The sequence below is a fragment of the Sorex araneus genome, chromosome 1 (assembly GCF_027595985.1).
Source record: "Sorex araneus isolate mSorAra2 chromosome 1, mSorAra2.pri, whole genome shotgun sequence".
Classification (NCBI taxonomy): Eukaryota; Metazoa; Chordata; class Mammalia; order Eulipotyphla; family Soricidae; genus Sorex; species Sorex araneus.
Genome location: NC_073302.1, coordinates 1969037 through 1990978, shown reverse-complemented (window position 1 = coordinate 1990978; position 21942 = coordinate 1969037). Strand labels below are relative to the sequence as shown.

At 65.4% G+C, this 21942-nt stretch overlaps 1 protein-coding gene across 3 annotated transcripts in view; it reads right to left on the bottom strand.

The window, feature by feature from the left end:
* AK8 (adenylate kinase 8) overlaps window positions 1-21942 on the bottom strand; it is a 61922-nt gene that overhangs the window by 36585 nt on the left and 3395 nt on the right. For 2 of the 3 annotated variants that reach the window (XM_055126623.1, XM_055126487.1), the window contains 8 exons: window positions 21831-21880; window positions 19951-20073; window positions 16873-16941; window positions 7332-7413; window positions 6893-6964; window positions 5511-5711; window positions 4290-4421; window positions 1170-1259 (listed from right to left, as the gene is read on the bottom strand). In XM_055126623.1, coding sequence (XP_054982598.1) covers window positions 1170-1259; window positions 4290-4421; window positions 5511-5711; window positions 6893-6964; window positions 7332-7413; window positions 16873-16941; window positions 19951-20073; window positions 21831-21880 — 819 coding nt within the window. The remainder of the gene's footprint in view (window positions 1-1169; window positions 1260-4289; window positions 4422-5510; window positions 5712-6892; window positions 6965-7331; window positions 7414-16872; window positions 16942-19950; window positions 20074-21830; window positions 21881-21942) is intronic. The other variant, XM_055126559.1, reaches the window with a different exon arrangement.

Genomic DNA, 21942 nt, shown 5'->3' with positions numbered 1-21942 from the left:
AAGTGTGGGGTCCTGGAAGGGGCGGGGGTCCAGTGTCCCTGGTGGGGGTCACTGAGAGTGTTCCAGGTGGGGGTCACAGAGTCCCCTGGTGGGGGTCACAGGGAGTCCCCAGGTGGGGGTCACAGAGAGTCCCCAGGTGGGGGTCACAGAGTCCCCTGGTGGGGGTCACAGGGAGTCCCCAGGTGGGGGTCACAGAGTCCCCAGGTGGGGGTCACAGAGTCCCCAGGTGGGGGTCAGAGAGTCCCCAGGTGGGGGTCACAGGGAGTCCCCAGGTGGGGGTCACAGAGTCCCCAGGTGGGGGTCACAGAGTCCCCAGGTGGGGGTCAGAGAGTCCCCAGGTGGGGGTCACAGGGAGTCCCCAGGTGGGGGTCACAGAGTCCCCAGGTGGGGGTCACAGAGAGTCCCCAGGTGGGGGTCACAGAGTCCCCAGGTGGGGGTCACAGGGAGTCCCCAGGTGGGGGTCACAGATTCCCTGGTGGGGGTCACAGAGAGTCCCCAGGTGGGGGTCACATATAGTCCCCTGGTGGGGGTCACAGGGAGTCCCCAGGTGGGGGTCACACAGAGTGTCCCCAGGTGGGGGTCACAGAGAGTCCCAGGTGGGGGTCAGAGAGTCCCCAGGTGGGGGTCACAGGGAGTCCCCAGGTGGGGGTCAGAGAGTCCCCAGGTGGGGGTCACAGAGAGTCCCCAGGTGGGGGTCACAGAGTCCCCAGGTGGGGGTCACAGGGAGTCACCAGGTGGGGGTCACAGATTCCCTGATGGGGGTCACAGAGAGTCCCCAGGTGGGGGTCACAGATAGTCCCCTGGTGGGGGTCACAGAGAGTCCCAGGTGGGGGTCAGAGAGTCCCCAGGTGGGGGTCACAGGGAGTCCCCAGGTGGGGGTCAGAGAGTCCCCAGGTGGGGGTCACAGAGAGTCCCCAGGTGGGGGTCACAGAGTCCCCAGGTGGGGGTCACAGGGAGTCACCAGGTGGGGGTCACAGATTCCCTGATGGGGGTCACAGAGAGTCCCCAGGTGGGGGTCACAGATAGTCCCCTGGTGGGGGTCACAGGGAGTCCCCAGGTGGGGGTCACACAGAGTGTCCCCAGGTGGGGGTCACAGAGAGTCCCAGGTGGGGGTCAGAGAGTCCCTAGGTGGGGGTCACAGTGCCCCAGGTGGGGGGCCCAGGCCGTACCTGTCATGTCCTTCTCAAAGTAGGTCCGGATGACCTCGCCGAGGTTGTCCTGGGCGGCCACGGTCTCCTTGAGCAGCTGCCCACAGCAGACTGGGGGAGAGAGACATGGTCAGGGGTCCGGGCATCCATGGGGGGACCCTCGGGAGAAACGTGGAGACCCCGCGGGACCCCGATAGTCCACTGAGGCAGGGGCGTGCCCCCGGGGCCCCATAAGGCTGCCCTGACCAAGCCGAAAACCAGCCAATGGCCACAGTCCACACCCGGCCACTGTCCACTCCCATCCAGGGCTTTTCTACGGTGGCAGGTGAAGGCATGGGTCACCCCTGGCAGTGCTCGGGGGCCGTACAAGGAGGCGGCAGGCGACAAGGCGAGTGCGTCCCTGCTGAACTGCGGACCCAGCCCGGGACTTGACTCTAACTCACAGTGCTCGGGTGGGGGCTGCCCCCTCCCCACGGGCGGGGACAGACAGACACCGCACGAGGGGCAAAGGACAACTCCCCCCTCCAGCCCAGGCCCCCGGCCCAGACCAACACAGAGCAGCTCAAGCACAGAACAGCTGGACAGAAGGGGGCGGGGCTACGGCAGGTGGACAGAGGCCAGGGGGCGGGGCTACAGCAGGTGGACAGAGGCCAGGGGGCGGGGCTACAGCAGGTGGACAGCGGCCAGGGGGCGGGGCTACAGTAGGTGGACAGAGGCCAGGGGGCGGGGCTACAGTAGGTGGACAGAGGCCAGGGGGCGGGGCTACAGCAGGTGGACAGAGGCCAGGGGGCGGGGCTACAGCAGGTGGACAGAGGCCAGGGGGCGGGGCTACAGCAGGTGGACGGAGTCCAGGGGGCGGGGCTACAGCAGGTGGACGGAGGCCAGGGGGCGGGGCTACAGCAGGTGCACAGAGGCCAGGGGGCGGGGCTACAGCAGGTGCACAGAGGCCAGGGGGCGGGGCTGCAGCAGGTGGACGGAGTCCAGGGGGCGGGGCTACAGCAGGTGGAGGGAGGCCAGGGGCGGGGCTACAGTAGGTGGACAGAGGCCGAGGCCGAGAGAAGAACCCGGGAGTCTGACGGGAAAGCAGCCCGTGGGAGTCTGCTGACCTACTGTGCTTTTAAGGCCTCCCCCGGGGGCGGCCAGGGGTGAGTCCAGACTCTGCCCCAGGACCACGGGGGCCAGGAAGCCGACCCGAATGTCCCTCACATCAGCGTCCACTCTGGCCTTTGCGGTCAGTCTCCCCACCCCAAGGGCGGTATCTTGAAGCCGATCTGGGTTCGATTCCCAGCATCCCATAGAGTCCCCAGAACCGCCAGGAGAGATTGCGAGCGCAGAGCCAGGAGGAACCCTGGCATCGCCCAGTGTGACCAAGAAAGCCTGGCTGGGTGCCACGAGATGTCAAGAGCATCTAAACCTGAATGAAAATCGGGGTGTGGAGGGCACCGTGGGACGGGAAATCCCCCACCACCAGGCACCCACGGGGTACCGGAGAGAAGAGACGGGGGGGAGGGGGGCGCCTAATCACCTCCGGACAGCGACATTTCAAAGCCAGATTAAGAATGTCAACCCCAGGGACCGGAGCGACAGCACAGCGGGGAGGGCGTTTGCCTTGCACGCGGCCACCCGGGTTCGAATCCCAGCATCCCATAGGGTCCCCTGAGCACCGCCAGGAGTGATTCCTGAGTGCAGAGCCAGGAGTAACCCCTGTGCATTGCCGGGTGTGACCCAAAAAGGAAAAAAAAAACAAAGAAAGAAGAAATAAAACCTGTGCTGGCCTGACGGAGACCTGGGGGTCAGGGGCTCGCTGCCCGGCCCGGCCCCCCGTCGGGGCGAGGGTGGACGAGCCTCCCTCACCTGCGCCCTGCGGGGCTGACCCCACTGCTGAGCAGGCCCCGGGGGGCAGCAGCCAGCGGGCGGGACTGAGCCCCATCCCCGGCACTGCTCGGACCCCGGACCCCGGAGCTTGGCGTGACCAGGTGGCGCCCGCGCTGAGCCCCGCCCCGCTCCTGCCGCAGGGCAGCAGGTGTTTCGGGCATCTCTGGGCACGTCTCACTCACCTGGGGGTGAAATCTCGGGCCTTGGGGAGGGAAACATGCCCAGGGCTGACTCCTGGCTCTGTGCTCAGGGATCACTCCTGGCAGGGCTTCGAGGATCGAACCCGGGTCGGGCACCTTCCCCACTCAACACTTCCCGGGGAAACTGAGGCTACCTAGGCCACAGCACTTGATTGGGGCAGGGCAGGCCTCTGGCCCCGCCACCCCAGCCCCAGGCCACGGGGGCGCCCCCGGGGAGCCGGGGGCTGCAAAGTTTCTGACTTTAGTATCTTCTCCCCACCTGGGGAAACAGTTATTGAAATTGCACAGGGCAGCAGTTAGGGTGGAGAAGGGCCAATACGACAGAAATAGTTGGAATGATGACACTAGGCAGGAGCAGAGTGTTGAAAGCAGTAAAGGGGTATGCACGATACAGACCACCATGCCAAGGAGCGTCTTCCCTCCCTCTCCTCTCCCGAAAGAGGGGAGAGAGAGAGGAAGGAGGGAGGGAGGGAGGGAGGGAGGGAAGGAGGGAGAGAAAGAAAGAGAAGGAGGGAGGGAGGAAGGGAGGGAAGGAGGGAGGGAGGAAGGGAGAGAAGGAGGGAGAAAGAGAAGGAGGGAGGGAGGGAAGGAGAAAGAGGAGGAGGGAGGGAGGGAGGGAGAGACAGAGGGAGGGAGGGAAGGAGGGAGGGAGGGAGGGAGCATGCCTGCCATAGCGGCGGGGTGGGGTGGGGGTCGGGAGGGGAACTGGGGACGTTGGTGGGAAGCACTGGTGAGGGAATGGGTGTCGGGCCATGTGTGACTGAGACCCAGCCATGAGTAGCTCTGCAACTGCGTATTCACAGACTCAACAAGAAGGAAAGAATGAATAAGTTATTTTATTATTTAAAGAGATGAAAAAGAAAAAAGAGAAAAAGAAACTGCTGCAGAGGGCAAGAAGCGGAGCACTGATCCCGGAGCCGTTTGCCCGGAAAGGGCTGGGCTGGGTGTGGGGGGGTGCAGCAGCCCCGGGGGGCTGGGCCCGGGGGCAGGAGGATGGGCCCACCGGGACAGCGGCTCCCCGGCACGGGGCGGGGGGGACTGGGTGGCGCGAGGGCCGGGCACTCACCGTCCACGAGGCCGTATCTCTGGGCCAGGAGCGCGGCCTGCAGCCTCCTCCCGCTGCCCACCGGGCCCAGCAGCACCACCCGCGGCGTGAAGGGCGCGTTGGACCGGTGGCTGCTCTGCACGTAGGTCAGCGCTGCGGGGAGGAGGCGCGTGAGGGCCGCAGGGCCCCGGGACCCTCGGCTGGGACGCACCCCGCCCCCCGCTTCCCTCCAGGGACAGGAGCCTGCTGGGCAGTGGGTGCCCGGGTGTAGGCCTGCCTCTCCACACGTCTACACCCGGGGCTTCGCTCGCGGTAAGCAACCCGTTAATCAAGGGCACTGGTCCCGGACGGCCGCCTCGCCGTGCCTCTCTGGCAGCGGCAGAGGAGGGAAACGGCAGCGGGGGAGTGTCCCTCGCCCTGGCGGCAGGACTGATTAATGGTGATTGATACTCAGATGTTCACGCCTTCATTTCCAGTTCCGGGCACGAGTTCTTTATGAATGAGCGTAGGAACGCAAACGTGATCAAGCAATCTGGAAGTAATTAATGGATAAACTCCGAGCCCGACCCTAAGTAAAGGGGGTTCTCTGTCTTCGGGCGGCTCGCGGGGACCCCCAGCAGGAGGGCTGGCAGAACCCTGCCACCCCCCCAGAAACTCCAGCCACGAGATCTGAGAGATGCAGGAGACTCTGGGGGCCCAGGACCTGCGGACGGGCAGGCTGTGACCTGAGCCGCAGGGCGGGGGGGGCTGGGGGCTCCCCAAGACTGTGGGGGGCGGAGGGACTCTATAGCGCGGAGGGCGCTGGCCTTGCACGTGGCCCACCCGGGTTCAATCTCCGGCACCACATAGAGTCCCCCCTGAGCACCGAGCCAGGAGTCAGCCCTGAGCACTGCCAGATGTGCCCCCAACCCTGCAAATGAAATCCGGAGTGCCGGGAGCTGTGGGTGCCCTGTTCGGGGGCAACACGGCCTCTCGCCGCTCGGCTCAGGCTGTTGATACGAATAGCCACAACCTGGGCTGTGGGCGCAAGCAGGCGGGACCCGAACCCCAAGCCAGGCCCGGCCCGGCTCCGGTGTCAGGGACGGGGGAGATCTGGGGAAACCGCCCAGCGCGGTGACCCACACCCCGGCCCTGAGCCTGGGCGGCCTGCCGCTGTCCACCCTGGACACGAGGGTCACTGCCAGGGGCTGGGAAGCAGGGAAGAGGAGGGAGGGGCCCCGTGACCGTCCCCAGAGAGCTGACCCTGGTAGAAGACGTCCATGCACGGCTGGTCAGCGCTGATGGCCTTCAGAATCCTGGGGTACGCAGGGGTGACCTCGGTGATGTTCCTGTGATACTCCAGGAGCCTCTTCACCGTCTCCGGCTCCGAGATGCCCGGGGGCACGACGAGCCGGTTCTGGACGTCGATGTCCGAGGGCCAGTCAAAGGTGGTGTGGTAGATCTCTGCAGAGAAGCCAGTCACCACAGCCCCTGACCGCAAGCCTGGGTGCCCGGCGACCCGATAGAACACAGGGGTGCCAGCCAGGACAGGTGACCCTGAAGGGGTAGGGCCAGGGCCTCTTGGAATCCCTCTGGGTGCTGCATGGGGCTAGCATTGGGGCTATGGTTAAGGTAGGGTTAGGGGAGGGGTAGGGGTAGGGGGCTGTTTGGGGTTAGGGTTTGTGTTTGGGGTTAGGGTTAGGCTTAGGCTTACGGCTAGGGTTAGGGTTAAGGTTAGGGTTAGGGTTGGGGTTGGAGTTGGAATTGGGGTTGGGGTTGGGGTTAGGGTTGGGGTTGGGGTTGGGGTTAGGGTTAGGGTTGGGTTTTGTATTGAGGTTAGGGTTAGGTTTAGGGTTAGGGTTAGGGCTAGGGTTAGGGTTAGGGTTAGGGTTAGGGTTGGAGTTGGAGTTGGAGTTGGAGTTGGAATTGGGGTTGGGGTTGGGGTTAGGGTTAGGGTTGGGGTTTGTGTTGAGGTTAGGGTTAGGTTTAGGGTTAGGAGTAGGGTTAGGGTTAGGGTTAGGGTTGGGGTTGGAGTTGGAATTGGGGTTGGGGTTGGGGTTAGGGTTAGGGTTGGGGTTGGGGTTGGGGTTAGGGTTGGGGTTGGGGTTGGGGTTGGGGTTAGGGTTTGGGTTAGGGTTAGTGTTAGGGTTAGGGCTAGGTTTAGGGTTAGGTTTGGGGTTAGGGTTAGGGTTGGGGTTAGGGTTAGGGTTAGGGTTAGGGTTAGGATTAGGGGCTGTTTTGGTTAGGGTTAGGTTAGGGTTAGGGTTTGTGTTAGGGTTAGGGTTAGGCTTATAGCTAGGGTTAGGGTTAGGGTTAGGGTTGGGGTTAGGGTTAGGGTTAGGGCTAGGGTTAGGGCTAGGGTTAGGGCTAGGGCTAGGGTAGGGGGCTGTTTGGGTTAGGGTTAGGGTTAGGCTTATAGCTAGTGTTAGGGTTAGGCTTAGGGTTAGGGCTAGGGCTAGGGTTAGGGTTAGGGTTAGGGTTAGGGTTGGGGTTAGGCTTAGGGTTAGGGCTAGGGTTAGGGCTAGGGTTAGGGTTAGGGTTAGGGTTAGGGTTGGGGTTGGGGTTAGGGTTAGGGTTGGGTTAGGGCTAGGGTTAGGGCTAGGGTTAGGGCTAGGGTTAGGGCTAGGGGGCTGTTTGGGTTCTACCTCCAGTTCTGGGGTCGATTCTCTTGCCCAGATTCCTCTCGATGAGAACCACATCTGGCGCATTGAGAACAACTGCACAGATGTGAAGCAAAGTTCGGTGTGGATTGGGGACACTCTCCTTGTGTACCCGCAGCCGCCCCATCGCCCCCGCTGGTCCCTGCCCTGCCTGGGCCCTCCAAGGCCCTTCCCTCTCCGTGTCCCCAGGAGACCCAGGGTCCGCCCCACCCGCCCACTTGGAGGCCCCTTCCAGAGACGGTGTTCGGTCCTGGCCCTGTTCGGCCGGGGTGGGGTTTGCAGGACTCGCCCTCACCTCCCCGGCAGCTCTGGCTGCCGGCCCGAGCTCCCGTCCTGTGGTCAGGTGCTCCCTGCGTCCCCGCATGGCCCCTCCCACGCCCGGGGGTCAGGCCTGCAGCGCCGTGAGCGCCCGGGGGCTACTCACTGACATGCCGGGGGCTGATCCCGGCCGTCTGGATCCTCAGGGTCTCCTCCCTCGTCTGGGGGATGCTGTCCAGAATCCAGCCCTCGGGGACAAGCAGAAAGTGCGTGTCTGTCCTTCTCGATGGTTTTGGGACACTGATATCAAAGGGGGGTCTTGGGGGCCGAGAAACAGTCCCGCCGGTAGGCCTTTGCCCTGCACGCGACAGTCCCGGGCTCGATCCCGGCACCCCCCACTGCCCTGAGCCGCCCGGCGTCATTCCCGAGCGCAGAGCCAGGAGTGGCCCCTCAGCACTGCTGTGTGCCCCCAAACACCAAACCACAACCACAACCCAACAGCCCTTCCTGCAGGCCCCGGGAGCATCTCGCCCAGACGCTGGGCCTGTCCCCAGCCCCCTGGCCCGGCCCCCGGGGGGGCTCAGCCATTCGCGGCTTTCCCTGGACAGTGAATGTTCCCGCTCTCGGCTCCTTGGCTCCAACATCGCGGGAATTTCCCCCGACTCGGACACTCGGACCCGTCTCCCGCCCACCCCGAGGAAGGTGTCCCTGAAACGCACATCAGACATGCGGGAGACCAATTTCTGAACGTTGCTTCAGTGTCAGGCCATCACTGCCTTTTGCCACGTCACCCTCCAAAGTGGCCCCACACGGGTCAACGCCTCCCCCGGCCCCGCGGACAGGCGTCACTGTGGGACATCGCTCCAGAAAGCGAGAATCTACCAGTTTCCTCTTCTCCGGTCATTGCTGCGGTTCAGAGCTCTTGGATCTTCTTCCCCACGGTCAGTGCAGGCCAGCACTGCCGGCCCTGAGGCGCTCTCACGGCGGGAGGCCGTCACGTGAAGGGCGTGACCCCTTGTGACCAGCACTTGTCTGGCCTTCTGATATCGCGGGTGGTGTTGCTCTGAGCACATATTTTGAGCCAGATCCGCCTACCTTTCCCTCTTTGGGTGCTGGCCCAGCATAATCCCACGGAAAGGCCTCCCGGGCGCCAGGCGGGTCCCAGAGCTCCCCGACCCTTAAGCAGGCCGGGGATCACGCAGGATTTCGGACCTGTGGTGAGGCTGGGCCCGGCGTGGTTTCCCTGAGGTCTGCTACGCTCCCGAGGGCCCCAGAAACAGCCCCACACCCCAAACACAGTCTCCCCGGCCAGCAGCCTCCCCGAGGGCCCTGCACCCGCAGATCCGGTCTCCTGCGACACTGTCCAGCGGGGGAGAGAGGACCGCGGGGAGGGTGCTGGCTCGGCACGACCCCGCACCAGAGACGGCCCTGAGCCCGCCCCCTAGGATGCACACAAGCACCAACAAAGACAGGCGAGAGAGACCTCTCTCAGGGAACAGCACCGTGTCACGCCCAGAGCCGAGTCAGCTGGACTGTCCAGCCCACACTGTCCCTCCCGTCCCGTGCCGCGGAGCTGGTGTCGCCCGACCAGGGGCACAGCAACCCGTTTCTAAAACCCTTCCCAGTCCCCCGAGTCAATACTGCTGGTGCTCATACGCACACGCGCACATGCACACACACACATACTTGCACACATGTGTACACACCACAGCACACACGTGCACCTTTAGTGCACAAGTGTATGTGTACACATGTATGTGCGCACATATACATGTGGCCCGTGTGTGTGCAATCAGCCTGTGTGCACACACAAAGGTACACGTTTTTACATGTACTACGTGCAAGCACATGTACACGTACGCACACACGCACATATCCTACTGAACGTGATGTGTAGCCCCAGGTCACCTGTGTCCGGCCAGAGGGGACACGGCAGCACATCACCCAGGACGAGGTGAGGCCCAAGCTGGGGCCACATATCTGGCTCCCAGGGGGTCCCCGCCCCCCTCACAGCCCCTGCCCTGGTGTTCTGGGAGCTTGCTGGCTTTAACACCGGGGGGTGGGCACGTGTGACTCAGGCTCCTAATCAGCAGAGTGTGGCGTGGTAGGGGGCTTCAAAGAGGGGGAACGTCACTTCCTCCACAATGAAACATTTAGGTGCCCTTAGCCTCCAAGGGTTTTTTTAATTTATTTTTTGCTCTTTTGGGTCACACCTGGCCCCTGCCTCTGTACTCAGGAATCACTCCTGGTGGCGCTCAGGGGACCCCATGGGATGCCAGGGACCAAACCCAGGTTGGCTGTGTGTGCGGCAGACACCCTGCCCTGTGCCACGGCTCCGGGCCCTGAGGGCAGTTCTTCAGGAAGCAGGGCAGAGCGAGCAGGGCTGGGGGTCAGAGTTTTGCTTTTTGTTTTCTTTTTGGGTCACACCTGGCAATGCTCAGGGCTGACTCCTGGCTCTGCACTCAGGAATCACTCCTGGTGGTGCTCGGGGGACCCTATGGGATGCCGGGAATCGAACCTGGGCCGGCCGCGTGCAAGGCCCTCCCCGTAGTGCTATCGCTCCAGCCCCGCCGTCCGTTAATTTCTTAAAAGGAACTGGAGCTTCGGGAACTAACAGAGCTGAGGAGAAACCAGCGTTTCTGAGCCGCCCTCGGCTCCCTCAAGAGCTCGTTAGAGCCGGGCCCCCGCCCGGACACCCACGGGGCAGCAGGAGCCCGAGTGCCTCCCGCCTCTGCGTCTCTAACTCCGGAGCGCCTGATTCCCTTTCTTCAGAGACCCCCGCCCCACCCGCCGCCCCTCCAGCCTCTGCACCTCCTGCTCAGCCCCAGCCGGGCTCTGAAAGTCACGAGCAACCGCTGTGACCTGCCAGAGTCTGAGCCGCGCGGGAGGGCTCAGGGCCTTGCGGCTGTCCCGGCCCACTCCTCCTTGGAAGGAGCTTCTGGCCACGCAGGGGACACGCTCCCTTGTGGGCCGGCCTCGCCAGCCCTGGAGGGTGGGAAGCTTCCGAAAGGAGGGGGCCGGGGAGCGGGGGAGGCTCCAGGCAAGGCCTCCAGACTGGCGGGGACGGGGAGAAAGGTTCTGCCTGACAGAGGCTGGCCGAGGCCTCCACGTCGGGGGGGGGCCCCCCCCCGGCCTGGAACCCACCTCCCCCCCACCCCCGCACGGCTGTGTCGGGACTGACACCACAGGCTTCACTTGGCGAGGGGAACCGTGACGCGGGCACGGCGGCCTGTGGGGCGGGTGGCAAGAGCAGCAGGAAGCAGCCCCCACGCCTGGCCAGGGCAGCCCCGGGCCGTGCAGGCGCCCCCATACCCTTTGGCTCGGGGTCTGACCTCTGGGGCTGGCCGGGTCCCTAATTAGAATCCACGCTCCATCTCCCCGACGCAAGGCCGCCCGGCTCTGTGAGAGCAGGTTAATTGATATTCTGATGCTTCCGCCCGTCCCTGGGGCTCGCGTCTGTTTTATCACACATCAAAAAGGCCGTATGCTCAGGGCTGGGGTCTGCACAGCTGCGCGGGGCGCGGTATCACAGGGCGGACAAGCACCAAGCAGATGTCACGGATAAAAAAAACAAAAGCTGAAAACAGAAAGAAAAAGGTCCCGAACGCAGCCAGCCAGCCCGGGGAAGCGCGAGCCCAGCAGTGCCCACGCGCCCGCCCGCCCGCCTGGGAAGGCGCGGTGCCCAGCGCTGTGCCCGTCTGCCCGCCAGGACACCTCCCGGCTGTTATTAAAGCGCAATTAGCCGCTTCAAAAGCAGAGCTGCCGCCCTCTGGGCCCGCCTCTCCCGTCCCGCGAGGACGCCCAGCCTAGCCCCGGTGCCCGGGGACCCTGAGGCTCGCGGCTCGCCTCCCTCTGGGGAGACGATCTGAGACTCGCGCGCGGGGCCCATACATTGGCTCCTTCCAGCTCAGATCTGAGTCTCGGGAGAGGGGCGGTGCCCACCAGACGCCCCCCACGTCGCTGGTGAAACACGACACAGTTCCCAGCCCGGGGACGAGGACAGTTTCTCAGGCGGGGAGGAAACGCATCTCCGGGGATGAGGTCTGGGAAGCTGATGTGTGCGGAGGGCGACGCGGGCGCGGGGGGAGGGGAAGGCCCCCCAGGCCCCCGCACCCCGCCTTGGTTTACCCACAAACGGAGACTCAATCTGCGTACGCTCACGTACCTGCCCGCCATCACACTCTCCCGAGAGACAATGAGCAGGTGCTCGAGGCTGACTCCTGGCTCTGTGCTCAGGCGTCACGTCTGGCGGGGCTCGTGCAAGTCAAGCGCCTGCTGTATCATCTCGCCAACCCCAAGGATTTTTACTAATTTATGTATCTGGGGGCCACACCGGGTGGTGCTCAGGGCTTGCTCCTGGCTCTGTGCTCAGTGCTCCTTCCCGGTGGAGCATAGTGGATGCGGAGTGCAGGGCAAGCGCCCGCCCACTGCACTGCGGCTCCGGCCCCATAAAACTGCTTACCTTTGCTCTGTGGGGGGCCCAGGGCACCCGGAGCCCCCGAGGGCCGCACGTAGAAACCTGGAGCGTGTCCGAGGACGTGGCTGCCCAGAGCCTCGGGGCCTCACCTGCGGCCCCGGGCAGGGACAGCGCAAGGCCTGTGCTCCCTTCCCGGCCCGTTTCAGTCTAATCGCAGACCGGGACACACACCGTCAGGGCCGGGGCCGCAGGGGGCTCCCCACCGCCTGCTCTGTGCCGGCCCCGCGGCCACGGCTGGACCGGCCTGCCCCGGCCTGCTCCTCCGCCGCCAGCCCCAGGACGTCGCAACCAGGTCAGGCCCTGAGTCCCCAGACGGTGACGGACCCTCCGAGTCCAGGTCACAGGGCAGTGCCTGGGCCTGAGCTGCCGGGGAGGGTCGGGGTGTGAGGGCGACCGAGCCCAGTCATCTCTGGCAGTTTGGGCTCATGACACGGGGGTCGGGGGAGCCCCTCAACACCGTGGAGCGTGCTGGGCCGCCTCTTCCAAGACACAGCCAGCCCTGGGTGGGGCGAGGCACCCACAGCGCCCGAATCACTCTCCGGCTCCACTCCCGGCTCCAGCCCGGCTTGTCCTGAGCTGGGGAAAGGCCTGGCGCCAAGCCGTACTGTCACCTGGGCCCGCCCCACCCCACCCAGCCCAGGGAGTGCCCCCAACCCTGCTCCAGGGCCGTGAGAAGACCTCCTTCAGGGAGGGGGAGCTCTCCTGCGGGGGCTCGGAGACTGCGGGGCCTGGGACAGACAAGGGGCCCCTCCTGGAGAGGGTGTGGGCCAGATGCGGTGCTTGGGGTGCAAGGCCGGACCGGGCTTGTCCCACAGGCCTGGCGGATACAGACCAACAAACAGAGCTGAGAGCCAGGTGCAGGGGTGGTGCGGAGGCGCCTGTCACGGCTCCCGAGGGCAAACCCAGCTGCGGCCTCTGACCTGGAGTGGGGTGTGCGGGGCTCGGCAGGGGTGACGCGAGAAGGGAGGCTGGAAGCAAGGGTGGTCTGCACCTTGGACCGGCAGAGGGCGGGACCCCACATCTACAAGCGGCCAACCATGGCCCCGACCACCTCTGGGTACAGGGACACCGCCAAGTGAGGGCAGGTGAGGACACGCCCCACCTGCTCCCCCAGCCCCAGGTGTTTCCCTGCGGACCTGAGACAGCCCACTGCGAGCCCCGCCCACCCGCAACCCCGCCCACGGCGCAAGCAACGCCCAGTCCAAACCCCGCCCACGACGCAAACCCCGCCCATGGCACAAACCCCGTCCATGACACAAACCCCACCCACGCAAAGCCCTGCTTATTTGGTAAGCCCCGCCCAAACCAGCAAAGATTGCTGATAGCCCCGCCCACACATCAAGACCCACCACAATGCAAGCCCCGCCCACTTCAAGCCCCGCCCATGTATCAGGCCCCAACCCACCATGAAAACCCCGCCCATGCTTCAAGCCCCACCCACAATGCAAACCCGTGCCTCAAATCCCACCCACAATAGCCCCGCCCACAAAGTAAGCCCCGCCCTCCACCGTGCTTCTGCCGCTCCCGTAATGCTACAGGTCTTCGGGGACCAGCAACAGCAAGGAAGCCAGCGTCCATCCCCGGAGGTGCCTCCCCTGCGACCCCGGGAGGGGGTGAGCGGCAGCTGCGAGTCTCTGGACCCTCGTCCGGCGCTGCCACCAGAGCAGGGCCCCACAAGAAAACCCCGCGTCACCCCTGACCCAAGCAGGGAAGGGCTCGGCGTGGGAGGGACGTCGGGGGGCCGAGGCCCCCAGAGCCCTGCCGGGAGTGAGCCCTGAACACCACCAGGTGTGGCCGAAACCCACCTCCACCGGAGAGAGAGAGAAGACAGAGGGTCCCGGAACCCCAGCAGGGAGCTGCGAGCTCCCGTGCCACCGTGCGAAGTCGGCCCCCTGCTCCTCTTTGAGCGCAGTGAGCACCGAGGGTCCGAGAGCCTCTGAAGGGACGGAAACACCCCGCCCCGCCCCCAAGCGGAATCCGGGGCTGGGGCAGTGCCCGGAGGACTGCCCGGCTCAGCCTCATGGAGTTCCACATCTGATGACACAGCTGGGAGGGGGCGGGGCGGGCCAGCCGCGTGGCCGTGGGTGTCCGGGCCTCTGGCAGGTCACTCACAGCCGCCCTCGGCTCGGCCATGGCTCCGGGGACAGTGAAGGGTGGCAGGGCTCATGGGGGCCAGCGCCTTCCTTTGTCGTGTCCCTGCCCGCCTGGAAGCCAGGGGTCAGCGTGTGGGTTCGAGGCCGTCCTCAGCGTTCTTCTCCGGGACGGCTCGGGCGGTCTCCACGCTCGGGCTCATCCGGCTCCTGCCTTCCTGTCTGCTCCCCCCAGACCAGGGGCCAGGGGCTGGGCAGGGCTGGGCAGTCCCGCGCAGCCGGGCACCAGCAGGGCCTCACACGCCTGGCCGCCGCCCCAGGGCCCCCTGGGTGATGCCTCGAGTTAACCCTGGGGTGGAGCTGGCTCACCCCGGGCTTTCTCGGGCACTCAGGCCGAGCATCGCAGGGAAATGAGGTGACGGCCTGGGGCGCTGGGGGGAGGATTGCCCAGGCAGGTCTGGTCAAAGCTTCCCCCCCATCCCGTGGGGTCCTGATGCACCATCAGCGTGGGATGGCGCCCCCCGGCCGAGGGTCCAGGGCAGGTACCGGCCAGCAGGGAGCCCCCAAGCTGGGAGCACAGGGCTCTGCCCACACCAAGAGTGAGGGGCTTCCGAACGGGCAGGGGAGGAGGGCGGCTGGGGAGACCCACCCTATCGGCTCGCCTGGCTCTCCCAGCCCGGACTCCGCCGTGCGCCCTGCACCCCAGTTGCGCAGACTTCAGGGCGCCCTGCCCCGGCTTCTCTCCCGGACACGCGTGTATACTGCATCGGCACCAACCGTGTCCTCGGCCGGTCTCACCCGCTCCTGCTGCAGAGGGAGGGAGGGCACCCCAGACGGGGGACAACGGTGGCCCCCAAACGGAGATCAGGGCCGGCCTGGCGACCAGGGCGGGGAGCGGCCGGCCAGGGCCGCGCAGAGGGCGGGGCTAGCGCTTGATTGACACCCCGGCGTGGCGCGCCGGCCCCCGGCCTCGGACTGGATGCGGGACCCGCCAGCCCAGGAGCCCCGGACAGTGGCCGCTTCCTGCCGGCCGCGTCCAGCGAAGGCGGCTCCTTTCAAGCGACTCCGGTGCCCCCGCGTGGACGCGCGCGCCTTTCATGTGGGCCCCGCGGGATTCCGGGAGGGGGCTCCTAATTACGCGCCTGGCTGTACGGGGCGGAGCCCACTGGCCCCGGGAGGGGGGGCGTCTCCTGCATATTCATTTCCGTGGGGGTGATCATTATTATTTAGCTGCGCCGACGCGAGGATGCGCCCAGCCGCGAGTCTGCTGCAGGTTGGGGTGTTCCTCGCGCCCCCGCCTAACGCAGTCTCTTTGAAGCCTCCTTTTGAAGTGACCCTGGGTGGCCAGAGGAGGAGGAACTGGCGCGGCCCGCGGGCCCGTGCAGCGATGCCGAGGTGAGCACTGCCTGCGGGAGCCCCAGCGCCTGCGCCCGCGCCACGTTCCCGCTGTCCAGAGGCCCCTCTGAGCGCTCACGGGCGGGTCTGTGCTGCTGTTTTGGGGGTGGGCGCTTTCCCGACGCTGAACGGGGTGGGGAGGGCTGGCAAGCCAGCAGCTGCCCTTGGCCGGGCTCCTCGGCTCATGGTGGCCCGCCTCGTCCCTGGCCCCAAGGCACCCGAGCACACCCGCCCCCCTCTGGCACCGGCCTGGCTGCCTCGCTGACCTACACTCCTGGACAGATGCCGGGTTTTGTTCTGGGGTGACACCTAGACTTACTCCTGGCTGTGCACCCAGGGGTCACTCCTGCAGGGCCCAGGGCACCCTGTGGAGTGCCCAGGGTTGAGCCTGGCCAGCTGCGTGCAGGGGAAGTGCCCTCCCCTCTGTGCCCACTTACCAGCGCCACGAGACCTCCAGGGCCTGCCCTGCTGGGCTCACTGCGGCCTCCGGCCTCCTCGGCTGCCCCTGGGCCCTGCACAGGTGGACATGCGAGCCCGCGGCTGCCTTGCCCTCGGCTACTCAGCCCAAATAGCCAGTTACTCCCAGCCTGTAACCCCAAGGGGCTGGGCAGCCACCCAAAAGGACCCCCAGGCAGCACCTGCCCAGCCCGGCGTCGCGAGATGGCCAATGCTGCTGACCGCTCTGGGAGAGCCGGGCCCAGCGCCTCGGCCCCGGGGGGAGTGAGGGTGGGGGGCCCTGAACGTGCGGGCGGGAGCGTCTGTGCAGAGCTGCAAACCCAGGGCCGGTGCCCTTCAGGAGTCAGTGCCCAGGGAGGGCTCGGCAGGACGACGGCCCAAGCCTGACCCCTGGGCCCACAGGGAAGGCCCCGCTGGGCCTGAGCCGCCCCGGGGAGACGGCCCCCAGCGCCTAAGAAATGTGAGATTCTAAAAGATGTTAGACATGCTAAGATTTCTTTCCAGGACGTGCACAGAAGGCCACTTCCTCGCTTTCTTTGCAAAGGGGTGGGGCAGAGGGCAGAGGGCAGAGGGCAGTGGTGTCCTGCTGGGGCATCCCTGTGTCAGGGGTCGCCTCCCCCACACTCCTGCCGCTGCTCTCCCTCAGAGGTGCTCCCTGAGCCCTGGGAGGCAGCCCTTCCTAGGGACCCCGGGGACACCCAATGCTCCCTTGTTACTTTCCCTCCATCCAAAGGCAAGTCCACGCCCACAGCTGACCTGCATGGAGCTGTCCCTGCAGGGAAGGGGGTTCGGGCCACACCTGGCAGGGATCAGGGCTGACTCCTGGCTCTGCTCAGGGCTAACTCCTAGTTCTGTGCTCAGGGCTGACTCCTGGCTCTGTGCTCAGGGATGACTCCTGGTTCTGTGCTCAGGGCTGGCTCCTGGCTCTGTGCTCAGGGCTGACTCTGGCTCTGCTCAGGGCTGACTCTGGCTCTGCTCAGGGCTGACTCTGGCTCTGTGCTCAGGGCTGACTCCTGGTTCTGTGCTCAGGGCTGACTCCTGGTTCTGTGCTCAGGGCTGGCTCCTGGTTCTGTGCTCAGGGCTGGCTCCTGGTTCTGTGCTCCGGGCTGGCTCCTGGCAGGCTCACGTGTGGAGCCCGAGACCGAGTGCGGTTGGCCACATGCCAGTGTGCCTCCCCGGTATGCCCAGTCTGCCTCTCTCCACCTCTGGCAGCGTCTGCGGCAGGAACACGCGTCCCCACCCGACAGTCGACACCCACAGCCCCGGGAGGTGGCACGAGTGCCCCTTACCTGCCGGACACAGTCGTCCTCGGCCAGCCGTAAGCGGAGCATCTGGACGAGCAGCGGGCTGCTCAGGGCCTGGGGCGGACAGGGACGCTGAGCCTGACCCACACCCGGGGCCTCCTCCCTCTGCAGCCCGGCCCACCTGCCTGCTCTGTAGTTTCCCCCCCACAGAGACACACAGGCACAGACACACGCAGACACACACAGACACACAGACACAGAGATACATAGACACACACACACACACACACACACACTCACACACACAGACAGCCCCGTTTAGCTGTGAGCCCACTGCATGCTGTCCCGCCTCGCCCGACAGCCAGGTTCCCTCCAGGATGGCCAGGGCCACCGACGCCCTCAGCCACCAGCTCGGCTCCCCCTAGCCAGCACGCAGGCCCTGACCACTGTCCACCCCTGTCCCAGAGACGGCCACAGTTCCGCAGGAGGGGAGCCGGACCTCACTGACGGGGTCCGGCAGGGGCGACCCCGACACCGAGTCCTGTGACCTCGCGGGGAGCTCAGGATGGACCAGGGCCGGGTGGATGTGGGGGTGAGGGGTGGGGGGTGGGTGATGGACAAATTGACGGACGAATGGACGGATGGAGGGATGCTGGGCGGGTGGGTAAGGGTGAAGAATGGGCGCGCTGGCTGGCTGGCGCGGAGGGAACGGCAGAGGACATGGGGGCTCGCCCGTGTCCACGTCTGCTGGTCCCAGCACCTCCTGAGCCCCCCATGTGGCCACGGCCCCTCCCTGTCCCAGAGGGACAGACCCACAAATCACTGGTCTGCCTGTGACTGCGTATCTGTAACAGGGTCTCAGGTGAGGTGACAGTATCAGCACCAGCGGCCACGGGCCTGCCCTCGGGAACACCAGCTCACCGCACTCAGCAGCCAGGGCCAGGGGCAGGCAGGCATGTGCAGAGAGAAACGCAGGCACACACACAGGCACGCATGCAATAAACACAGGTATGCATGCAGACACGCATGCACATCAATGCAGGTACGCACACAGGCATGCATGCAAGCATGCATGCAAACACAGGTAAACACACAGGCACACATGCAGGCATGCATGAAGATAAACGCAGTTAAACACACAGGCACAGGAATGTGTGTACATATGAAGGCACACATAGTCATATACACATGCTGGCACACATGCACGCACACATGAAGGCATGCACACAGGCATGTACGAGGGCATGCACGCAGGCATGTACACAGGCATGTATGAAGCCGCACACAGGCATGTACACAAGCATCTATGGAGGCATGCAAACAGGCATGCATGAAGGCATACACACAGGCATGTATGAAGGCGTGCACATATGCAAACACAAAGGCATACACACAGGCATGTATAAAGTCATGCACACGGGCACATACACAGGCATGTATGAAAGTGCGCACACAGGCACACACGGATGGAGGGAGGCTCGAGCCTCGCTGCTCTCAGGCTGCCCACCCAGGCTGGAGAGGTGGGGCCAGGGAGCAGCGTGCCCCTCCCTCCCCGGGGCAGCCCCCATCCAGACCCGCTCAGGACCCGGGTTCAGGTGCCTGTGGGGGGCGGGCAGGGCGGCAGCCAGCCCCAGAGCCGGGCGAGGAGCGGCGTGGGGGCGGCCAGGGCCTTCCAGGCTGCCTCCGGGAATCAGGCTCCATCCCGGCCCTGCTCTCCCCCGCGGCCCCCGCAGGGCTGGGGCAGTGGAAGCCCTGCCTGGTGACGCTGCACCAGGGCTCCTGCTCTGTGTCCCCGGGACCCTCCGAGGGCCCCCAAACAGTGATCAGGAGTCGGGGTTCAACCATATCGCGCAGGCACCGGGCAGCCCGCACCTCACGGTGGCACTGAGCTGGCGGGGGAGACGCCCCAAATCCTGGCTCTGTCCGGGGTTCAGTCAGCAGCCTCCTTGCAGACCCGGGGCCCCGGGGCGTGGGGCGGCGGGAACCACCCACAGTGGGTGTCCGCCCCTCCCGGGCCAGAGGGGCCCCTGTGAGTATGGGGGGCCACTGCCGGGGCTTCCCCTGGCACCTGGTCACAGGGCCGGAGCAGGGGCACAGCGGGGAGGGTGGTTTGCCTTCCACCTGATGACCCGGGTTCGATCCCGGCATCCTATAGGGTCCCCGGAGCCCCACCAGGAGTGATCCCTGAGCACAGAGCCAGGAGTCAGTCCTGGGCACCGCTGGGTGTGGCCCAGAAAGAAAAACAAAAAAGAAAAGAAAAGAGAAAAGAAAAGAAAAGAAAAGAAAAGAAAAGAAAAGAAAAGAAAAGAAAAGAAAGGAAAAGAAAAGAAAAGAAAAGAATCTCTGCTCCGAGGGCGCAGAGAGGCTCCAGCGAGAGAAACAGCAGGAGTCCCGAGGGCAGGAGAGCTCCAGCGTCCAGCCGGGGTGCGTGGGGGGTGGGGGGCGCCCCGACTTCTCTGGGACAAGCGTTTCTGCCACCCGTTACTCAGCCGGGCCTGGAGGGACCTCGGGGCTGGCCTGGGGCTGATCCCGCGTCCTGGGCAGTAGCTGCAGCCGCCGTGGGCTGGGGGTCCTGCACTCGTCAGCAGACGCCAGTAAGGACTAGGACGGCAGGGGGGGGCAGAGCACCCACACGCCCCCGCGGGCCCCGCTCTTGGCCCCTCTCGGCTCTGCGCTGTCTGACCGGCCGTGAGGAGAGCAGGTGTCTGTCACAGCGACTAGGGAGGGGACTCCAGGGTGGGGGTCTCAGCTGGTGGGCCTGAGTCACAGGGAGGCCGGGCCGCCATGGCCCAGGGGTCCTGTGAGTCGGCGCGAGGGGCGACCTGCATGAGGCAGACTGAGGAGGGGGGGTCTGCAGGCCCCGGGACCACCAGCTGAGACCCCTTCGCCAGCGCTGACCCTGGAAGGCGGGAGCCAGTGGCTGCGGGGCCCCGACTCGTCTCTGGAACGTTCCGTAATGGCTCCGGGTTTCGGAGCTCCCCTAAAAACGCTGCAGGTGGGGCTGTGGGAGGTGGGGTGCAGGAGGCTGCCCTTCTGGGACTGGCCCCTGGGGGGCGCCCGCACTGCGGCTCAGAGCAGCAGGGGCACCGCCCTCACCGGCCCCGGGTCCCGCCGCCAGCCTACCTCGAGCCTCTGGCCGGGTGGCCTCTGGAGGTGTCCGTGGGACTCGGCCAAGGAGGAGAAGCGGCGGGACAGGCTGTCCCTGGTCACGAGGGTGCTCCTGAGGTGCTTGCACAGCCACATGCCCTGGGGGGGCCAGGACAGCCGTGACCCGGCGCTCCGCGCGCGCGCACACACACACACACACACACACACACACACGCGCACGCGCACACACACACACACACGCGCACACACACACGCACACACACGCGCACACACACACACACACGCGCGCACACACACGCATGCACACACACGCGCACACACACACACACACACACACACATGCCCTCCTCGCTGCCCGCGGGGCAGCCCGGGCATGGTGCCCCCAGGCCAAGGCCCTGCAGACACAGAAACTGGCCCAGAACTCAAGGCCCCGGCAGGAATCCGGCTGCTCCCAGCAGGGCCGCCCGGGCTCATGTCTGGGTGCAGAGGGTTGACGGGAGGCCTGACCAGCCCTGGGCTAGTGCTGCCCGCGGAGGACAGTGGCCGCCACGGCGCTCGCTGGGGTCTGAGCTGCCGGGCAGGGCGGGGTCACGCCAACAGTCACCCCACTGTGCGCAGACGGGACTCGCGACCTGGCCACTGGCGCAAGCCAAGTGTGTGGGGGCCGGAGTCCGGGTGATACAGCTCCGACCTTGGGCCCCAGGCCTGGCCCCAGGGGACCCCCGTTCACACCCCGCACTGAAGCAGCAGACTTGGGGGTCCCCACACAGCTGACGGGGGCAGTGACAGCAGAGGCTCCCAGCCAGGGCCGCGGGAGGGACGCAGGAGTCAGAGGCTGGACGCCGGCTCCTGCGTCACCACTGGCCAATGCTACAGCGACCAAAGCAGCTTCAAAGGAAATAAAACAAGGCTCGGAGTGGGGCTGGCAGGGAGGGCGCCTGCTGTGTACACGGCTGACCGGTCCCCAGGCCCATAGCATCCCCAGAGCCTGCCAGGAGAGGAAAGAAGGGAGGGAGGAAGGAGGGAGGGAGGGAGGGAGGCAGGGAGGGAGGAAGGGAGGAAGAGAGGAAGGAGGGAAGGAAGGAGGAAAGGAAGGAAGGAAGGAAGGAAGGAAGGAAGGAAGGAAGGAAGGAAGGAAGGAAGGAAGGAAGGAAGGAGGGAGGAAAGGAGGGAGGGAAGAATGGAGGAAGGAGGAAAGGGAGAGAAGGAGGGAGGGAAGGATGGAGGAAGGAGGAAAGGAAGGGAGAGAAGGAGGGAGGGAAGGAGGGAAGAAAGGAGGGAGAGAGGGAGGGAGGGAAGGAGGGAGGGAAGGAGGAAAGGAAGGGAGAGGAGGGAGGGGAGGAGGGAAGAAAGGAGGGAAGGAGGGAGGGAGGGAGGAAGGAAAGGAGAGAGAGAAAGAGGGAGGGAGGGAGGGAGGGAAGGAGGAAAGGAAGGGAGAGGAGGGAGGGGAGGAGGGAAGAAAGGAGGGAAGGAGGGAGGGAGGGAGGAAGGAAAGGAGAGAGAGAAAGAGGGAGGGAGGGAGGGAGGGAGGGAGGGAGGGGGGAAGAAGGGAGGGGGAGGGATTTCCTTTGTCTCCCCCACCTTTCCCGACTGGCTGGTCAGTGACTGAGACCCGGCTATCTGACGTGAGGAGCCCCACTTCCTCCTCCTGGAACCGGGTTCCAAGTCTGTCACTGGGGTGACTGGAGCAAGCAGAGAAAGTGGGGGGCAGGGGAGCAGAGCCAAGCCGGGGGACCGACCCCAGGACTCGGGGTCTTGGAAAGTGGGGTGGGGGCTGTGTCGAGGCCACAGGCGGCCCCTCGGGACAGAATAAGGCAGGATGGGAAGGGGGGGAAGTGCGCCTGTGGAGGTGATGAGGAATTACGGTATTACCGTATATAATGTGGCACACTTACAATCGTTGTTTTCCCTGAGGCCGGTGGACCCAATATTACAATCTTCGGCACTGCGGAAGAAAAAGATGAGACTGTCACCCCTCGCTGTGACAAAGCGACCCTCACGTCCCGG